The sequence below is a fragment of the Myotis nattereri genome (genome assembly GCF_964212035.1).
Source record: "Myotis nattereri genome assembly, chromosome: 13".
NCBI classification, from domain to species: Eukaryota; Metazoa; Chordata; class Mammalia; order Chiroptera; family Vespertilionidae; genus Myotis; species Myotis nattereri.
The window spans coordinates 31,244,902-31,267,605 of record NC_138088.1 but is presented as its reverse complement, the minus strand read 5'-3'; the positions used below and the strand labels follow the sequence as shown (position 1 = coordinate 31,267,605).

Sequence of the window (22,704 nt, the reverse complement as noted above, 5' to 3'; positions counted from 1 at the left end):
AACAACTATCCTCACCCTCTGCCCCATTGCTTAAGGTGGCATACAAACCTCACTGCCTAACAGGTCATCAGGCCCTATATTCTTACGGAATCTCTCTATGTACATACATAATTAAATTTAAATTTGGTTATATTCTCATTTGTCTCATGGCAATTTAATTCTTAGACCAGCCAGAAGAACTAAGAAGGGAAAGGGGGGAATGTTCTATTCCCTATCACTTCCTAGAATCAGTTTGTATTTAAGGAGATGACTGTTTGAATTGACCTAAGAGCTGTAGCATTAAGAATTGTGGTCGTCGAAGAGGATGCTGTATTGACATCTTCCACACCTTAAAGAACTTCTGTGACCCCACCTACATGTCTCTGATTTCAAAAGCAGAAATGAGAAACAGTAGAGAAATGGTTTCCAGGGTACCAGAACAAGTGGAGAATTTCTTTTATAAAATGGATGGCTCATCAGATTTCACAACCAGTAGCTGTAAAATCCTTCAGCATCAAAGGAAAAACACAGAAATATAAATTTTTAAGAGAGAGGGTGTAAGAATGAAAGATCTGGGCTTCTTGCTTACCAGGGTAGGTGAAATATTCACGGTTGTCTCTCTTTTAAATAGTTTTATTAATGTAAAATTCACATATCATAGAATTCACCTAAAGTATGGTATTCAATATATTTTAGTGTATTTGCAGAGTTGCTAAACCATCACCACAATCAATTTTAAAACATATTCATCACTGTATCCATCAGCAGTCACTCCCCTCTCTCCCCGATTCCTAGCTTCAGGCAAATACTCGTCTACTTTTTGTCTCTATAGATTTGCCTCTTCTGGACATTTCATACTAACGAAATCATATGTGGTCTTGTGAATGTTTTCTTTCGATGAGCATAAAGTTCTTAAATTTCATCTATGCTGCAGCATGTTTCAGGGCTTAATTCTCCTTTATTAACAAATAATATTACATGGTGTGGATATACATTTTATGAATCCATCCATCTGTTGACAGTCATTTGGGTTGTTTCCATATTTTGCGATTGTAAATAATTCTAATTCTGTCATGAACATTGTTTGTGCAACTTTTTATGTGAATGAATGTTTTTATTTCTCTTGAGTAGATATGAGTGAAATTGCTGGGTTATATGGGAACTCTGTTTACCATTTAGAGAACTGACAAATTGTTTTGCAGAGTGCACATTTTACATTCCACCAGAAACAGTGTGAAGATTCTGACAGCTCCACATCCTCACCCTTACTTGTTATTTCCTTTCCTTTTCATTATAGCCATTCTAAGTGGGTGTGAAGTGGTATCTTGTGATTTTAATTTACATTTCCCTAATGACTAGTGATTAGAAGCATATTCATCTGTTTATTGGTCATTGATATATCTTCTTTGGAGAAGTGTTTATTCAAGTTCTTGTCTGTTTTTATTTGGATTAATTCTGTTTATTTTTGAGTTTTAATTGTTTTTAATATATTCTTGATATATGTCCCTATCATGCACATTATTTGAAAATAATTTCTCTCAACCTGTGGGCTTTCGCTTTCTTGATGGCATACTTTGAAGCACTTTTTTTTTTCTTTTCAAATTTTGATGAAGTCCAATTTATCAGTCTTCTCATTAATCACCTGTGCTTTTGTGGCATATCTAAGAAAGCATTGCCTAGTCCAAACCATATAGATTTACTTCTGTATTTTCTTCTAAGAATTATATAATTTTATCTCTTATATTTAGGTCTATCCACTTTGAGTTAATTTTCATGAATAGTCTGAGGTACAGATTCAACTTAATTCTTTTGCATGCTGTGCCAGCTTCATTAGTTGAGAAGATCATTCTTTCCTGATTGGATTGCCTGGGCCCTTTGTTTCTGGAAATCAATTGGCCATAAATGTTAGGAGTTATTTCTGGACCCTTAAGCTTCATCCTTAATAATTTATACTGGTACATCTATTCTTAAATCAGTACCACATCGGCTTGATTACTGTTAAAGTGCCTCTATAGACTTTTTTCTTTATTTAATGATGATTTTAAGTTATAGCTAATTTTTGAGTTGTATGTGCTTATAGGGCAAAATTCAAAATAGTTAAGTCTTTCCATTTTTAAATGGAAGTTTTCTTACCTGTAAAATTTGAAGTCTGGAAAATCCAGTTTCTGGGCATATTCGCTCATGGTTGTAACATCCTATTCAATGTGAAATTGCAACTATTCCTCACAAGACTAAGTGACCACATATGTTTTCTTGGTTTGACATCATGTACCAATGTCTCTGAGACTGAAGCAATGTGTGGCCCATTTGTAAAATTGTTCATTTTATAATCATGGGATAAGTTTAGGTTTCCATTCTTTCAGGGTGTAAAACCACTCATGACCACACAGAAAACACCAGACAGGCAGCAAGTACACCTCTTGAACAACCAGCCACGTGACAACAGAACAGCTACTTTGCTATTACAGAAGAAAACGATTGATCTCTCCACAAACCTCAATCCTTTCTTAACGCCTGCTACCAGTTTTCTCAATGGTTTTAGTTAACATTATCTTTGATATGTTCAGAGAGGTGAGTAGAATGACACTTATATAGACCCCAAAGGAACATACAGACAAGCAATATTTTTGCGTTAACATTTTTAGAATATACCTACATTATCCACAAATTGAATGATGGACTTTGCTGGTACCTTAAATTTTTTTGAATTTAAAGTACTTTGTTTTACAAAATTCCCTTTGAATGAACAATTTACTCTTTATAGAAATGTCATTGATATGAGTAGCTGACAACGTTAAAGGGATCTAATTAATGCCAAGTTATTCCTGCAAATAAAATGTTTTCACCTCAATGGATTTTACCTAGTGAAAATGTTTAAAATAAATAGTCTCCTGGGTAAAATTTCGGGATTCAGAATTGCCACCCCCTCCCCAGCTTCTTCTTAATATCCATAGAAAAATCTAAAGTAAACTACAAACTGCTGAAAGCCTTTAATTAGAAGTCTGTTCTCTTACTACTAGTACATTGTTTAACATTTAAAAAAGAAAAAAAATAAATTCAGAAATCACTTTCAACTTACGTTTCTGAAAGATTGAAAACTCGCTGAGGATCTCCATTCTCAATGGCATATGTTATTGGGTCTCCCTCTCGATCAGTTGCCTTCAGAGAGAAAACATAATCCAATTAACAACTAATTGATATGGCTCCTATTCAGTACAGTGTAATATAGAAACTTGAAACTAACAGCACAGAATACCCATGACTAATAGCATAAATATTAAAAATGAGCTAATGGCAAGATATAAAATTTAAAAAATTCATATATGATTCCAGAATTTCTGTCATTTTATCTTATCTGAAAGTCATAATTGTGAATAAGAAAAATAAATTCTAAACTCAGATATAATCTTACCTGGTGGGGAAACACAGTAGAAATTTTCCTAAGGTTTATGTATTTAATTTTGCCTGAGTCTATAATTTAAACGAATGCATTAAACTCTACATAAATGTTTACATGTACAGAGATTATTTAATACACTTTTTTTCTTTTTTCTACTCAGAATATATCAAGTCAGGAAAGCATAATAGAGCCAGACAGCTTGAATTTAAAACCAGGCTTCACTTATTGTGTGATTATTTCTCAATTTCTTCACTGACAAAATGAAATGCATAATAATATAAAAGTTAACAGATATTAGAAGGTTTAACTGAAACAATCTATGCCAAGGCACACAGGCTGGCATCTGCCACATTCTAAGTTTCCAATAAATATTATCCTGCCTCCCCCCTCCTCCTGTCACTCCAGTCAGAGAAGATTAAAACCTATAGCTTCTGACTTTGAGTTCTGGGTTTCTCTTACCCAAAATAAAGACACACACTCTACTCTGTGGCACTGGAGAAAGGAATTTGATCTAAAATGTAAAGCATTCGAGATGGGTGGGGGAGGGATAAAAAAAATTAAATAAAAATGTAAAGCATTCAATAATTTCCTTTTCCAATGAGTCCTTATACCCATTACAGAAGAGATGAGTAAAAACAATATAAATATCCTATGTAATAAAGAGCTAATATGCTAATTAGACCGAACAGCAGAACAACTGTCCAGACGACCTTCCGGACAACCTTCCAGATGAAACCAGGGCTGTGAGGGCTGGCTGAGGCAGCTGGGGCTGTGAGGGCGAACCCCTTGCATGAATTTCATGCATCGGGCCTCTAGTAGATGATATAAAAGGCATATAAGAAGGATCTACCTAAGTATGACCCAGGAGAGAGGATGTATCTGAGAAATGGCTAAAATAATTTTATTTACAGGTTACTGGCCCAGCAGACGCTTATGAACTCCCATGTCCAGAACAACGGGCGCTGTTTCCACTGGTAGATCAGATGGCTTTGCCATGCATTATTACATAGCCCTGGTCATAAACAACTCTATCAGCTACCACAATGAATGGATGGACAGAAGTCTCTCCCAGACTACCACAACCTGAGTCCTGAAACAACTGAATAAGAACAGATAATATTTAGAAGGTGCCAGGTTCTATGAGAGAAGCTTTGCTAGATTATTTATGCCATATCTGGAGACTGTGTTTTATCATTAAAAAGCTCACATCAAATTTTTCTGTTTTTCTCTTTCAGTCATTTTTACCTGTCAAATTGCTATCAATACTGTCATTTTTGTTTGTTTGCTCATTGGTATGTGGTTTTTTTTGAGAGAGACAATTTATTGTTTTGTGTTTTCATAAATGCCAGAAGAAATAGATTGTGAAGCATGATAGCTTTGCACAAATACTTTTAAGTCCAGATTAAGGTTGATTCTTTCTTAATAGGTCTATTCTAATATTTATTCCTTTTGTGGGATGAGGTCACTGTGGTTGTGGTGTCATTTTATGTATATACATCCTTATTTTGTTATGTTACTAAAATGATAATAGAGAATAATTCTTAGAGGATTCTTAATTTTTCCTCCTGCTAAATTAATTACTTCCACCCCTGAGATACTTTAAAGTATTTCTTTAGTTTTATTTGATGGTTTAAATGTCAGGCTTTTAAGGATTGTGGGAGCCAATAATTTTCCTACTTGATTCTCATGTGAGGTTATGCCCATATTGGAAGCTTTGAAGACCCAGGATTTAGAAGGAAATCCTCATTTGATTGTTTTCTTTCTTTTATCCTCTTAGGAAATTCTTTGTTGTTATTTCAGGATCTGTGGCAAATGGTGCAGTAATTAGAGAAGATTCATAATGTCTCAGTCAACTAAACAAGGGGAAATGATGTCATCTGGCTCAGAGTTCTTAAATCTATCCATTACAAGTGTTAGTTCTAGTATAAATACCATATATATCTACTTGCCAATATCTAAAGGGAGAAATAACACAGAAAACAAGTAATTGGAGAACTCAGCAGAAGCAAGGATTCTTAAAGTATTAAGATTTGATCATGTGCATATATGTGTCCTAAAACACATTTGTAAAATTGTTAAAAAATTTTTAATTATGATTCTAGCCAGCCTTCTCTAAATGATCGACAGAAATTTATATATGTTATTGAATAGTGAATCTTCAAGTTAAAATTAGAAACTATATTTGCATGCCTTTTCTCTTTTAAGTCTCATAATAACCTAATAGGTGAATGCAAAATACACAGTATTTCAATTATATTACTATTCTGACACCATTCCAATTAGAGTTCTTTATAATTTACTTAATTGGAAAATACATATTTTTTTAATTTAGAGATAATAGTAACTGTTTAATTTTTAAAGAATCACTTATCCTTAGTACAAAAACATTCCTATATTTTTATTTTCATCAGTCAGGTCAAATCTGAGCCCTTCACTAAATGTCTGAGAGAAGTATGGGAGCACTCATCTTCCCTACATTTTACTGGGTAGGCTCTGGAGTCAGCCACCTGGTTCCAGTCCTGGCTATTCTATCTCCTCTCAGGATAGATACCTACCTACAAAAGGAAGATAATAACAATAACACCGATAGTTTTCACTCATTAATTCAATAAACATTTATTGAACATCTTTACTGTTTTAAACACCAGAACCACAGAAACCAGTGAACAACAGAAAAAAAAAAATCTTCCTTTGTGCAGTTTATATTGAAACTTGGAGAAAGAAAAAAGCAATTAATTAAAGTTTATAGTTTCAGATCCAAATAAGTGTTATTAAAATATAAAATGATTCAGGAAGGACAGATAGGGAGGACAGAGTATGGATTTTCACTTATTTATAGACTATCAGGAAAATGTGGTAAACACATAAAAGGTGAGAGAGCAAGACACAAGGAGAAGGGCTTTCTAGGCAGAGGGCCTGGCAAGTGAAAAGGCCATGGGGTAGGAACATGCCCAGTGAATTGAGCAGCAGTAGCAAGGAGCTCCTGTTGTATTTAGCCTCAGATAAACAACCCGAGGTCATGATTGAATGAGGCTCACTTTGAATAGCTAGCAGTAATGGAATTTAGTCATTGGTGTGCTGACACATGTTTAGCAACATGATAAATTAAGACAAAGCTGGTTTTCCCTTTCTTCTTGCTTGAAGGACAAAAACTATCTTTAAAGATCAAAGCAACTATTCTTTCTAGCCTGCTCCACCAAATTAATCACTGCATCTAAATTGAAGCCACCCATTTTTCAGAACCACCAATACGGACATAAAAGAATTAAGCAGTGTGTTTAGACACTGTTAAGTAGGAATTTTGCTCAAGAAACAAATCTTCACTAATCTAATATTCTGCTCATGTTAAAGACAAATGCAGCCATCAAATACCACTAGGTAGCATGCACTCTATACACAGAATGATTCTACACATTTCACAGGACATTAAGACAAAGTACCTGCCCTTAGGGATTCTAACATAGATCAAAATCAATAGATTTAGATAATCTTTTCTCTTCTCACTTAGGCAAACAAGTTCTGATTTATGTTATTAAACTACCTGAGAGTAAGTACTGAAGTTCAGTACAGCAGAGTTTCCCAAAGTGTGGATGGGTATCCCTGGTAACAAGTTGTTGGCCCTTTAACAAAATGTTAATGTTTAATAATACATTTTAATATTAATTACTGTGTATGTTTTATGGCAAGTAGTATTGTTTTTGTCATTTATGATTCTGATATAAAATTTCCTTTTTGAAATCAGTTTATTTATGGAAAAATGTCAGTTTATTTAATTTTATAAAATATGTCAAGTATTATGAAAAATAACATGCAAATATAACAGAGCTGAAACTTGGAAATGCAGCTAATCTAGAATGGCACTGTAATGCATGAGAATACCCTAAATCCTTAAATTCCATCCCTCTGTTATGATTCATGTTGCTACTTTATTCCTTCTCCCTCTTCCCCATGTGGTTATTTAACACTTTCTCCTCAGGATTCCAATTTATCCTACCTCATCTTTATCCTCAGCTAGTGACCCTAATTTCTGTTTAACTCAGAAAATGGAAGAAATTTTCCAAAAGCTTTCCTTAGCTTTCAGGATATATGTACTCCTGGATCTTCATTCCTGGTTCTTCTGTCTCCTCAGCACCTTACAATCAATCTTTGATTATCTTCCACATTCATTTGCTTAAGAATGTCATCAAATCTCAAAGATTTAAACATGACTTAAATGCTCAAAACTGCAAATGCATATTTCTAGCCCATACTGCTTCCCCAATTCATACCCAAATGTCTACCTGACAGCCTTTATTAGATGTTAAAAGATATTTCCAATTAAATATTTAAAAAATTGACTTCCTCCTCCTTCAACCTTTTCATTCAGGTTAATGGAAATTCAATCCTTCCAGTCACTCACGCTATATTTTACTAGGCATTTTCAACTTCTATCTTCTTCCCCATATCCCATCATCAACAAATCCTTAGTTTCTACCTATCTATAATAATAAAAGCGTAATATGCTAATTAGACCAGATGTCCTTCTGGACATCCTTCCAGGACAAAGCTGGGCTGCAGCTGTAGAATTGAGGCAGCTGCTGGCTGTGAGGGAGGGATCCAGGCAGCCACAGCTGCCAAGGTCTACTCTGCACAAATTTCATGCATCGGGCCTCTAGTAAAAATATAACAAGATTGAAACCACTTCTCACCATCACCAGAATATCACTCTAGGCTTTGTCTTGTCTACTAAAATAGTTCCATAACTAATTCCCATAATTTTTCATATATCTCCACTACAGACTATTTTTCAAAAGAATTCATAATGATTCTTTTTTTTTAGGGCTGGGAATGATATGTATTTATTTAAATCTTTATTGTTGAAAATATTACATTATGTCCCCCTATTAATACCTTCTAGCCTGCCCCTGGTCCTGACCCCAGCCTTCACCACCCTATTGTCTCTTAAATTTTAACTCTTTTACTGCTCTACTCAAATTCTTCCATTAGTACTTAATTTCACTTAGAGAAGTTATCTTCACACCTCCAGCATTACTGATATCATTTCTATGATTTTCCTCCTTTCTTTCTTTACTACATGAGTATTTTTTATTCTCCCTCAAATACACTAGGCAGGCCTGAACCTCAAGGCCACTGTACTTGCACCTGATAGACTCTTCCCCAGATACCCACATGGCTCATCCTCTCACCTTCTTCAACTCTTTGCTAATGTCAGCCCAGTGAAACTGTCACTGATCAAATTGCAATTCCTACCTATGCTCTCCATTTTCCTTCCTGCATGTTTTCCACATAGAATCCATCATCTTCCAAATTCTGTATAACTCACTGATATATTCAGTTAAAATTCTCCTCCTCCTACTAGCATGCACGCTCCATGTGGCAAACCTATTGTCCATTTTTGCTACTGATATGCCTTAGTACTTATACTTAGGGCCTGCCTTTGCACTTCCTACAACCAAGAAGGTAAATTCACTGTAAGGAAGGAAAAACAGTGAACCAGGTTTGTCTTGTGTTTTAATTAATTATATTTAAATTAGTGGCCCGGTGTATGAAATTCATGCACATTAAAAGAGAAGAGAACCAGACCCAGCTGGCCCCACCCCCATTGGGCAAGACCCAGCCTTGGCCAGCCCCACCCCATCAAGCCCCGCTAGGGGGGGACACAGTGTCATGTCTCTGTGCACGCGCCTCACCACGCACGCAGCCTCCTGCTGATTGGTCGTTACGGCGTGAGGATGTCACGACCATTAGCACATTAGCTCTTTATTATATAGGATTTGATTTGGTCTTCCTCTTACATTCTCCATGTGTATCTCTCTCAATTAGTTCTAATGTTGAGAGAAAAAAGATACCCTGTTCGCCTTTGAGTGGGAACCCCAACTACGGGGACCAAGGAGCATATCACCTGGACCAGACTGCCACAAGGATCCAAGAACCCCCTACTCTCTTTAGTGGAGCACTAGCATCTGATCTGTCTAAGTTCCCAGGACAGGACTTGGGATGTGTTCTACTTCAATATGTAGACAACCTCCTACTGGCTAGCTCCATGCAAACTTAGTGCTGGGAAGGAACGTGAGCCCTTCTGAGACTCTTAACTAAAACAGGTTACTAGGTGTCCAAGAAAAAAGCACAAATCTATCAGAAAGAAGCCAAGTATCTAGTCTTCCGTATCACCCAAGGGAAATGAAGGCTAGGGACTGAAAGAAAGCAGGCAGTATGCGCCATCCCAGTCCCTAGCACCTGGCGGCAGATTCAGAAATTCCTAGGAACAGCAGGGTTCTGTCGAATTTGGATCCCAGGGTTTTCAGACCTGGCTAAGCCTCTCTATGAAGCTTTAAGAGGAGAAGAGAAGGCACCCATTGAATGGGGTGCCAAGCAGGAGAAAGCCTTCATCACCATAAAGGCAAAACTTACTGAGGCCCCAGCACTAGGGCTACCAGATGTGACATGAGACTTTAATCTTTTTGCTCTCGAGAACAGCGGGGTAGCCCTAGGAGTTCTAACCCAGGAGTTTGGATCCTGGCAAAGACCAGTAGCCTATCTCTCCAAGCAGATTGACCCAGTTGCCTCTGGGTGGCCCCCGTGTCTCAGGGCCCTTGCAGCCATGGTATTATTAGTCAAAGAAGCGGAAAAGCTAACCCTGGGACAAAACTTAAATGTAAGAGTACCTCATTCTGTTGTTACCCTAATGGAAGCTAGGGGGCAAGAGAACGAAGGAAGGCTGGTGGATACTCCCAGATCACAGGGTCTGTGTCCCAGAACAGTTAGCCCATAAGGTAGTCCTCCAGCAGCATGAACTCACTCCTTTAGGGAAGGCTGCCCCAGAAGCCATGTTAGGCAGATACTGCCTAATGGCCCATCTTCCCTCCTTGTGTGCCCCAGTCTCTCAGCGCTGCCTCCTCTGTGCGCAGAACAATGCCAAGCAGGGTCCTATAGAACTGATAGGAGTCCGGCGCTGTGGGCAAGCTCCCTTTGAGGACTTAGAAGTAGATTTTACAGAAATAGGGCCTAGCAAAGGAAATAAATACCTGCTAGTCTTCGTTTGCACCTTCTCAGGCTGGGTCGAGGCATATCCCACTCGCACAGAAAAGGCGGGAGAAGACACTAAGGCACTGCTGAAGGACATAATTCCGGGTATGGAAGGCCTCTGACCACAGGGTCCGATAATGGCCCAGCCTTTGTAGCGGAAATAGTACAACAGGTAGCCAAGGCTTTAGGAATTAAATGGAACCTACATACAGCTTACAGGCCTCAGAGTTCAGGGAAAGGACGTAGAGCACATGAACCGGACTCTCAAGCAGACAAGAACCCGGGAAAGAAATCATCCCTGCATCCTGCTCAGGAAAAACCAGCTGACTCACCTTTCTTTTCTTTTTAAAACTGTTATGGGATTTGGGGAACCCAAGTAAAATAATATGTATTCAAAACTGAAATACAGGACATTGAACTCTTCAGTGTTTTTCAGTAATTATTTCAATGCATATATTTTTTTGCTTATGTTTAAATCTAAACTAAATTTTTTTCTTAGCTCCAAATCAACCATTTCTTGGTAGGTAAGTGGAGAATCACCACAGGCACTTCTCAACATCAACTGCAATCCTATTGTTTTCCCTAGACAAATGACACCCATTAGTTTGTTGAGTACACTTCAGTAACACTGTTTTTGTTTCTTTCTACTTATCAAAATCTCACAGAAATAACTGCATTTGCATAGTTAAGCTTTAAACAACACTAGCTGCCAGTATGTGAAGCAATAAATAGCTCTAAGGAATGCAGTAAACACTGAGGTTTATTGCCAAATTACTAAAGGTAATACTGATTACTGTTATTAAAATTCCAGTAGCTATCAAAAAATTGCCCAAACATGTACTCCACATTCAAGCCCATATTTCAGATTAGTCCTCTTTTATTTAACTTTTAGGAAGAGCAGAATGGCTTAATTTAGGTCAATAAAAATAAACAAGAAACAACAAAAACTTTTTACCAAGCAGGTTTAGAAATTGTAAACTTCTCTTTGGGTCATACGTAGTCTTCTGACATTGAAGTTACTACAGAATTTTATTTTCTGCTATGGCTATACATTTTTGTTTCAAGATCTGTTACAAGAAGGAGTTTGTTAAAAGGTCGTCTCTACCACTTCCACAAAATTTGATAACAAAAACCCCACCTGCACAGGTATATTAGTTAACTATCATCTAGAAAATTAGAAAGAACTCTCTAAGGCTTTAAGGAAAGATAGAAATAAGGAAAGGAAAGATTAGAAACAGCACCAACTAGGTAATGAAGATCATTTTGAGTTGTCTTTTGCCATTATCTCCAAAATATCTCTTTGTTATTCCTACAATCCCTCATAAAAAGTTCATTAAAAATATATATCTTGCTGAAACCGGTTTGGCTCAGTGGATAGAGCGTCAGCCTGCAGACTGAAAGGTCCCAGGATCGATTCCGGTCAAGGGCATGTACCTGGGTTGCGGGCATATCCCCAGTAGGAGATGTGCAGGAGGCAGCTGATCGATGTTTCTCTCTCATCGATGTTTCTAACTCTCTATCTCTCTCCCTTCCTCTCTGTAAAAAATCAATAAAATATATTAAAGAAATAAAATAAAAATATATATCTTATAATTTACCTTATTGTTCTGGTGACTGTGTTCTGCTAAGAGGGTTTGTCAGTTTCAGCACCACCAACATCTTAGCTAGGTAATTCTGCATCACTCTATCCCCCACCTCTACCCCTACATATCCGTTTAGAAATACAAATCAATAAATGCTTTGCAAAAGCATACAATTCTTGGAACAGCAAAACATATCTGAAGAAAATGCTAAAATACATCTTTAAATGTGTCTTTCTACTTCTAAATATATGCAAGCAGTTTTTTAAAATAAGTTATGCTTTAATTTCATTACAATACCTAGGGGTATTTATTACAGTTCATCACTTGAGTAGATTGTCTTGCCGAAAACTTCCCACACATCCGTTCCCTTTTACCTCATCTTGAGGCTGCATGACCTCAAGTCTTCATCTCAGATTTAATCAAGAACAAGATGGTTCTTGGCATCGCTATGTCCTAATTACAGAGGCTGTGTGACAGAAAAAGTCCACACAGAGCTAATCAATAGAGAGAGGGGGAACATGCCTGAGACTGATGACCCTGTTTGAAACCTTAGTTCTAGCCTTTCTTGAAATCAGACCCATCGGATTTTCAATAAATCTTTATTGATTGCATGGTATATTCCAAGTATTATTTTTGTTGCTGAAGATACAATAGTGAATAAAACAAAGATTCTGTCATTGTGAAACTAATATGTTTGGCATACTGATAGGTAAGATAACACAAAATAAATAGAGTGCACATAGGGTAAAAGTAAAGTAGGTATGTATTCTGAGACATTTTATTGTTATTTTTTAATATATAAGGTAATGAGGAAGGACCATTTTGCTAAGGAGAAACCTATGGGAAGGGAAGACAAGACATAAGCCATGTGAATGTCTTGGAAAGGAGCATTTCAGGCAGTGAAAACAGCAAGTGGAATGGTCACAAGGCCAGCATGGCCCCATGTGTAAAGCAATGTACTATGCCTGTGGTCAGCAAACTGCGGCTCGCGAGCCACATGTGGCTCTTTGGCCCCTTGAGCGTGGCTCTTCCTAAGCCTTAGGAGTACCTTAATTAAGTTAATAACAATGTACCTACCTATATAATTTAAGTTTAAAAATTTGGCTCTCAAAAGAAATTTCAATCATTGTACTGTTGATATTTGGCTCCGTTGACTAATGAGTTTGCCAACCACTGTCCAATGCAACTAGAATAGAAAGCCTGAGAGGATATAGGATGAGAAGTGGGAGGTGAAGTCAGGTGGGTATCAGACATTTTCTTTTATTCTGGGTGTTCTGGGGAAGCCGCTGGAAGATTTTCAGAAAGAAGTGATCTTAGTTAATTTTTAAACGTCTGTCTGTTGTGTCAGTGAAAGGATGTTGTGTCATGGTGCGATGAGAGTAAAGTCCAGTAATGTAGGCACACATTGATGGTGGCTAGGATCAGGATAAAAGAAGTGTGAGTGGTAAGAAATGGTGAACTTTTGGATATATTTTGGGACCAAGAAGCTTTGTTAATTGATAGGAAATGAGAAGGGGGCAATGAAGAAAGAGAAAAGTCAGAGATGATTTGAAGGGCTTTGGACTGAGAATTTGGAAAAATGAAGTCATACTTACTGAATATATGAAAATGAAGGAGGGCCATTGTTTTTCTAGGGGATTGGAGAAGTAAGTATTAGGAGTTGAGTATGAGACACATTAATTTTGAGGCACCGTGATAATACTGTGATTTGGCTGTCAATCCTCCCTTCAAGGGACAAATAAATTATTCCCACATATGTTGAAAATGTTGACTGCTGAGGGGTTTCAGCTGCTTGTCTTATTCAGAGAATGCCTACCTTGAAAAATTCAAACTGCTTTCTGGGACAACCTGCATCTGACTCATGGGTACAGGTATATAAAGGGCCTACCTCCTTCTACCAACCTTCTGACTCTAAAGGGCTATCGCAGCCCTAGAGCTTTCTAGGGACTCAATTGAAGCCTTTATTTGGATTGCTCGGAAGCTCAACTTCTCCCTAAACCTAATCCTGCTTCCTTCCTCTCCTTTCCACAGAACTTGATTCCAAAAAGACTCTCTAATAAACATCCTGCAACTGAATTTTTATCTCAAAGTCGTCTTCTTTGGAAACTTAACCTAAGACAGTGGTTACTTCATATCCCAAAGTAAATATTGATATTACCCTTGGAGGTGGGTCTGGAGTGTTAGGGCAGTGAGCTAAACTGGATATGTGAATTAGAACTTGTGAGCACATAACAATTTGAACCTATTAAACAAGATGAAATAATCTTAGGAGTGATTGTAAATAGGTATTGAAGATTAGAAACTTAAGCCTTAGGACATTTCAACTTTTAAGAGATAGGATAGCCAGAGAGGGTGGAGAAAAATACCAGGACACTGTGGTGTTCTGCTAGTTGAAAAAATAAGTTTTTAATAAGGAATGAATTACCAAGTCTTACTGATGAATAGAGTAAGATGAGGAATTGATTTGACAATGGAATAGGAATTGGGACCACAAAAAGAACCATGTCAATTGTTTGATGTGATTGTAATCATGATTATAGTAAGGTCAATGGACAATAGGAGAAAGAAATCAGCAAATTTTTCTTCAGGAAAATATGGGTAACATATCTGAATGGTTTCCACAATGAAGGAAAGCAGAGAAATGGGTAAGTTGCAATAGAGGTTTATGGAATGAAGGGCCATTTTTTTTTCATTGTTCTTGCTTTGTATTTTAATTGGGAGATACCACGAAGATTTTCATGCTAATGGAAATGATCACTCAGGAAGAAAGCTCATGATACAGAAAAGTAAATCGGTGATTCTGGAGCAATGTTCTTGAGCAGGCCAGAGTGGGCAGAACCTAGAATTGGTGGAAAGGACCCACACTTAAAAGGTGCTGTGCTTTCATTTTGCACTGGGCCTTGCATACTATCTAGGAATCCTGAGTGCTATTCAAAGTGTGGTCCATGGGACAGTGTGGTCCACTCTGCAAAGTGGTCATTATCAATCATCTACACTAATAAAAGACAAACATGCAAATTGACCATACCTTCGCTATGCCTTAAGCCACGCCCACCAGCCAATCAGAGCGACTATATACAAATTAACCCAACCAAGATGGCAGCCGGAAGCCAAGGAGCTGGAGAGAGCAGGAGGCTTGGTTGCCCCAATGATGGAGGAAGCAAACTTCCTGCCTGCCGTGGCCAGCTCTGAGCTCCACTTAAAGCAACAAAGTTTCAATTATAGAAGGTAAATAAACTCCAGATACCTGCTTCAGCCGGCCGTGGCCACGGAGCTGGAGCAAGCAGGAGGCTTCCCTCCAGCCCGCCCTGGCTGGCTCCGAGCTCCTCTCAAGGCTACAAAGTTTCAATTATAGAAGGTAAATAAATCCCAGAATAAAAAAGAAGAAGAAGAAAAAAAAGGGGAGGTGGGGAGCTTCCATCGCTGGGGGGCTTGGACAGCCTAAAAACGGCCCTAAGCCCCTCACCCAGAATGGCCAGGCACCCCAGTGGACCTCACATCCTAAAGGGGATGTGGCCAGCCTGAAAACAGCCATCAGCCCCTCACTCAGGCTGGCCAAACCCCCATGGGGTGAGGATCCCCACTGGGGGGGCTTGACCAGCCTGAAAACAGCCATCAGTCCCTCACCCAGGCTGGCCAGGCACCCCAGTGGGACCCCCACCCTGAACCGGGACACCCTCAGGGCAAACAAGCCAGCCCCCACCCATGCACCAGGCCTCTATCCTATATAATAAAAGGGTACTATGCAAACTGACACTAACAGCAGAACGACTGGGAATGACTGGTCACTATGACACACACTGACCACCAGGGGGCAGACGCTCAATGCAGGAGCTTCCCTGTGGTGGTCAGTGCACTTCCACAGGGGGAGCTCTGCTCAACCACAAGCCAGGCTGATGGCTGCTAGTACAGCGGTGGTGTGGGAGCCTCTCCTGCCTCCTCAGTAGCACTAAGGATGTCCGACTGCAGCTTAGGCCTGCTTCCTGCTGGCAAGTGGACATCCCCCGAGGGTTGCCGGGCTGCCAGAGGGATGTCTGATTGCCAGTTTCGGCCCAATCTCCTGGAGAGCGGGCCTAAGCCAGCAGGTGGTCATCCCCTGAGGGGTTCCAGACTGCCAAGAGGGCACAGGCCGGGCTGAGCAGCCCCCTGCCCTGAGTGCACAAATTTTTGTGCACTGGGCCTTTAGTCCTATATGATAAAAGGCTAATATGCAAATAGACCAAACGGTTGAACAACCGAACAACCAGTCGCTATGATGTGCGCTGACAACCAGGGGACATGTGTGCAGAACATGGCAGTATTGGCTGCAGTGGGATGATAGGTCAGGTGAGTGGAGGCACCGGTTGCTGTCATCAGGGCAAACCTCTGGTGGTTACCTAAAATTCTTTACTCCTGCACCGCCGCGGTCCCACCCAGTGCTCACATCTGCTTCCCGCACTGGTGCTGGCTCCGCTCACACTTGCTTCCAGCACTGGAGTCACTGCTTGTACCCTCTGCCAATGCTGGAGCCACAGCTCACACCTGCTGCCAGTGCCTGGCGCTGGTTCTGATTACATGGCACCATCAATAGGAGCGAGCGGCAGCTGCCGGCCCTGATTGCTCCTGAGGGCTTCTCCACCTCCCCCTGCTCCTGAGGGGCAATCAGGGCAGCAGCCGCCACTCACACCTACTGCTGGCGTTGGCCCCAATTGCTCCATGCAGTCAGCGGATGTGAGCAGGGCCAGCACCATCAGCGCATGGGAGTGGCAGTGGCCGGAGCGGGGCTGCCGGCAGATGGGACTGGAAGGCCACGGCAGGAGGGGCTGGGCAGGGGTGCAGAGGATGAGCCGAGATCCGCCTCTGTGCCCACCACAGCCTCACAGCCCACAGTTCCTTTCAAGGTTCACAAATTCCTGCACTGTTCCCCTAGTAATGATATAAAAAATTTAGACTCAATTTATCTAGAGTAAAATTTAGAGTAGATCAGAAAACTTTAAAATAATTTGACAGGATGATTTTATATCTGTTGAATCTAATGGTAAAAATTGGGCTTTTATTCCTGTCTTTTGTCTCTTATTTTTCTAGTAATTCATTTAAGTGCATCCTTCATTACAGGGGCTTGAGAAGCATTGATCTAGTATGCAAATGGAGGAAACAGTTTAGATAAGAATAGAGAGGATGGGAGAGGGAGAGAGAGATATAAACATCCTTGAGAGGGTATCAATGATTGGCTGGCTCCTGTATGCCCCCCATTGGGGATTGAGCCCACAACCCATGCATGTGCCCTGACCAGCAATGGAACCGTGACCTCCTGGTTTACAGGTTGATGCTCAACCACAGAGCCACACTGGCTGGGCTGCACTTTTAGAGAATTAAAAACAAAACATGAATACAGGTGCAAAGAGGCTTGGTACATGTGGTGATGGAAGGCTGTAAACATCTTCATCCAAGTGTTGATGACAACTAGGAGCAGGATGTGCCCACAAGAGAGCTATTCTCCTTGTGAGTGAACCTCTGCCTCCAGGCTGAATACAAACCACGAATTGTTACTTGTGTCCACCTGTCCCATCAGGTCCAGCACATCTGCTTTACGCTCTGTACTATCAGAAGAGGCTATTTCATCTTAATTTATTTTGAAGTTCAAAAGAACTTGAGAATATGGCTGTATTTCTGGCACCATATCAAGTTTTCTAAGCTACTAGCCCTCTCTGAGGGAAAAATAAGATTATTTTCACCCATTTCTTAGGTGTCCTACTTCTTGTTAAAGTGTAAATCAGAGACAGAAGTGAAGTCTAACTCTATTAAAACATGCATTTGAGTTATAGCGTACAGCTGTTCTAGGGCAAAATTGCGCATTTTTAAAATCATGTTTACTTTCTTCTTAAGAAAGCAAGGGTCAAAGAAAAGATAATTTAAGAGATAACTGTTTTAAATGTATCAGACCTAGGGTTCTGCTTTCCCTAACCTCCCTGTTACTTCCCTGCCTTTATTCCTATAAACACACTGTAGTCTATGAAAGATTTACATGGGGCTCTGTTATACGTTCGGAAGAGGAAGGTACACATATGAATAGAAAATACATAAAATATATGTTTTCCTCGTGTTGGACAGCTTTATATTCCTAGAGATGAAAAATCATCCCTAGATAATGTGTATCCCTTAGTGTCAAGGGCACCAAAATTGTGTTTGGAAACTTAGACATAATAGCGCATCTGCTTTAAAGGAGAAAATGTTTGCTACAAATTTGATTTAATTTTTGCAATAAGCAGATGCTTGGAACTGTAAGACACATATATCTCTCCTTCTCTCAAATTATCTATCTGTCTATCTATCTATCCTACATACAAAATAGAAATTATACTTTGGCACTAGGTAACTAATCAGTGTTCAATGTATGTCAACTTTCTTATGTATACTCACAGTGACATTATTCTTTGGATATAATGCTAATGAAGAAAGAACCACCTGAAGCCTAGTGCAAAGAAAGATGAGAAAGTGTACTTTCCACTTCATGAACTGAAAATGAAGAGGGGAATAAATGACTGTCATTTCTCACATTTATCAAAACTGGGGTAACCTGCTAAATAGAGTAAGTAACATATTATGAAATTAAAGGGGAAATTGTCATTTTTTGGTACTGCAGTGTTAATCTATTCAGTAACACATTAAAGAACCAGAATGCTTAAAAAAAGTGCTTCTTCAGTGGCAAAAGGGAAAATCTTCAAGTAATATATTCAAAGTGATCCCCATAATATAAATGACACAGCAAATTCTATAGTGCAGGGCCAATTTGTAACTGCTCCAGCTACAAACCTTTCTTGAATCACAAAATTCTATTATCATCTTCAGGGGAAAATATATACTATTTTACAAGAAGAAAGGAAGGAAGGAAGGAAGGAAGGAAGGAAGGAAGGAAGGAAGGAAGGAAGGAAAGAAGGAAGGGAGGGAGGAATATTTAGAACATCTGAAGGATGGAAGAGAAACAAATTAGCACCTAAGACAAGACCTGGTAATGCAGAATGGTAGGCTATTATAGGAAAGCTTGCATTTCACTCAAACTGTTATGGAAATGGATCAATTATGTAGTTAAGATCAAAGCAGCAGAATTTTTTTCTTCAGGACTAAAAATAATAATTCCTTGAGGCATACAGTTTAAAATCTATAGCTCTTGAAACTATAAATAATGAGAAGAATAGATAAAGACAAACATAAAATGCACATTGCAAGCTGACTAAAGCAGTCTTATGTTTATACTCAAGTAGCTTTACTAGTAATATTTATGATTTTTTTCTCAGGTAACCAGAGATAGCAACATACAACTTTTTAGTCTGTTTCTCAGCATTTTCTCTTTTCTCCTGCTATTTGTGTCTAGCTGCTTTACATTCTCTTGCTGCTTGCAAGAGACCAAAATTAAAAATAGCTACCATAATTTAAGCACCTTCTTTTTCATTTCAGCCACTGAGCTGTACATCTTACATGCTATCTCATTTAATATCTGCTTCCCTACCCCAAATACAAATCTCCCCCCCCCCCGCTTTTCCCTGCCCTACCAACATCAGGTTTTGCTATGTGATTTGTGGAACCATTTGTCTATCAGTGGTTCTCAACCTTCCTAATGCCGCGACCCTTTAATATAGTTCCTCATGTTGTGGTGACCCCCAACCATAAAATTATTTTCATTGCTACTTCATAACTGTAATTTTGCTACTGTTATGAATCGTAATGTAAATATCTGATATGTAGGATGTATTTAGGCGACCCCTGTGAAAGGGTCATTCGACCCCCAAAGGGGTCACGACCCAAAGGTTGAGAACTGCTGGGAGATTGAATGTTCTTGACTTATTAACTGAGGAGTAGCCAAATGAATTGCTTTGGCTAATGGAAATAAAAGTGTGGGTAGATGTTATATGCATTACTTCTAGGTAACAGCAATGAATTAGGTTTTATTTTGTTTTCTTGCTCACAGAAAACATTGCCTGCAGTCAAGAGATCAGTAAAGCACTCTAGACAGAGGCTGCTTCCTTGGCCTTGGTTGTGGAGCAAAGAGTGCCAACTTTTTGAATGTGAAATTTGGCAACAAAAACCTAGCTAGCCTATTCTATAATTTGGTACTTAAAAGTGAGTGTGCCCCAACAAACACCCAGAATATAAATAGCGTGAGCTTCAAGAGTGTAGAGGGCGGCGAGGAAACAGCCATTGAGTGCTATAAGGATGGAAAGCCATGATAGGCAGGGATGAATCATTTAGCAAAACTGTGTGTGCAATGACTTAAAACAAAAACTATGTACCAAAGGACCTCATAGATCTTGGCATCAGACTTAGCTATGTGATTAGTGTGAAGGCTTATAGATCCCTACTCTGATTAGCCCAGGAGCAATCTTATGACTTGGTTTGGCAAATGAAATGGAGGCAGAAGGGCTGTGTGTCACTTCTGGAAGAAGCAGTAAGAGCCGGTTTATGGTTTATTGTGCCTTGCTTTTCACTCTGTCAGAGAACAACACTGTCACGGATAGAGCCTGCTCCATCCTACTGAGTGGAGTGACAATGATGAAGAAAAGAGTTGGAATTGGTCAACAACAGGCACGGGGTAAGATGTAAACCTTTTAGTTATAGATCATTGAATTCTGAAATTGAGCATGTGTGCAAATATAATCTAGCTATCTTTACTGATTACATAAGTAAAGAACTTCAACAGTGCCTGGCTCTGTACAACCTGCAATGTGCCACTCAAGTATTAGATGATTATTATTATTATTATTATTATTATTATATGAGGATGAGGAGGATGGTGATGATACAAGAGAGGAGGATTATGTAAGAAAGGAGGATTATGCTAATGGTGGAATATGAGTCAGATAAAAGGGTGTTTTGGAAGGAAATAATGCTCTTGTGAGGAGAGAAGACAGCTGAGACCTTATATTGGAGTAAAACACATAGTCCTATTTGGAAGGATTGGCTCATTTTTAGAGTGATGCAAGTAGATTACCATTTCAGAGGGACAAAGATGGAAAAAGCTGTTGGACTTAACTCATGTTAAGAATTTCAATATTGGGGAAATTGGCAACATATCCATGGGTGTGCTGGTAAAAGTTTAACAACCAGCTCTGGAGTAGGAATACATGATTTGTTGCATTTGTCCATCTCTGTGACATAAATCCACCCACCATGGCCGATTGCAAGCTAACAATGACACATAACTGAACGTGCCGTTGGAGAGCGATGCACACAATGGGCTCTTGTGATCTCAAGTGCACAATGTGGCTCCAGCGCACCATTCTAACTGGTCTCACTGGCAACAGATCAGAAGGATATAGAAACACGCTGGGAGACACACACACACACACACAAGAAAAATCTCACCGATTGCTAACCCCAGTCAGCATAAGGCATTTGAAAGAGAAGAGCTCTGGGTAGCACGTTCCTTTACAGAACACTATCAATCAAGCAGCCAGGCAAACCAGCATTAATTCACTGAGAAAAACTGCAGCCTCCCAAACAACTTTTATACAAAATGCCAAGAAAACACTTAAAAGGGGGAGGGGAGACACGAAGACTGTTATCTAGAAAGAAACCACTTTGATCTCAGTCAAAACAGATTATTTTGAAGTCCGTCTACTCTTATCTTTGAAAATATTTCCCCACAAATTCTGTTTTCCTAAATTGAGCAGTGAGTCAGCACTGGGTAGTGGACCTATGTGTGGGAAAAAAAAAAAAATTGGGATGCAGCTAGGAAGACCTCTAATGCTTCTGTTGTTAGAAGTCTTTGGAAGAGTAATCTGATGGAAGCTTTTGGGTTTTTAGGTCTCTGGTTTAAATTCAATCTCAGTTGATCATGAGCAGAAGTGAATGGCTAGTGGCCTATGAAAGGCACCTTGATTGTGTCACCCCCGTTCTTTCTGTAGAGACGCCACTGCGATTGGCACCCTTTCTTTTGCTTCTATCAGCAGCACAAAGGGTGAATAGAAATGTCATTTCAACCATTTTCTCAGCTTTTGTACTAGAGAAATCTGAAATATGAAAAAGGCCAGCTCCTTTCATCTTTAACTCTCCAGTGGAATTATTCTCCTATAATATGATTCCAAAATCTCTCTGGGATGTATTGTAATGAAATCTGAGCTACCTCACAACTAAAATTATGTCTTACCTTATAGAAAGTTAAATAACATATAGGCACATTCTTCAGGCATATTTAAATGTAAAACATTTAAAGTTTCTTGGCCTGATTCTAACAAATCTAATATTTATTATTCTTTACTTCTTGTTTAAATAAATAAATCTTCATACATGCAAATAAAAGAATTTCATTAAATGCACTTGTCTTAATATTTGGTTTTGGATATTTCAACATTTTAATGATTTAAAAAAATTTATATACATATATATATATATATATATATATATATATATATTTTATTTTTTACAGAATGGAAGGGAGAGGGATAAAGAGTTAGAAACATCGATCAGCTGCCTCCTACACATCCCCTACTGGGGATGTGCCCGCAACCAAGGTACATGCCCATGACCGTAATCGAGCCTGGGACCCTTCAGTCCACAGGCCGACGCTCTATCCACTAAGCCAAAATGGTTAGGGCAATATTTTAATGATTTAACTAGCTGTTTTCCCCTCCCTAAAGAAACTGCAATTTTTTTTCTTACTTTTATTTTATCCATTAAAATCCTCCAAATTTCTATATTACTAATAAGTCTACTTTCATATAATTTTGTTTTCCACATGTT

General features: G+C 39.0%; 1 protein-coding gene across 1 annotated transcript in view; it reads right to left on the bottom strand.

The window, feature by feature from the left end:
* Positions 1 to 22,704, bottom strand: part of PCDH15 (protocadherin related 15) — a 1,196,276-nt gene that overhangs the window by 202,819 nt on the left and 970,753 nt on the right. Inside the window, exon 20 of the mRNA XM_081104785.1 lies at positions 3,059 to 3,138. Within this exon, the coding sequence (XP_080960911.1) occupies positions 3,059 to 3,138 (80 nt within the window). The remainder of the gene's footprint in view (positions 1 to 3,058; positions 3,139 to 22,704) is intronic.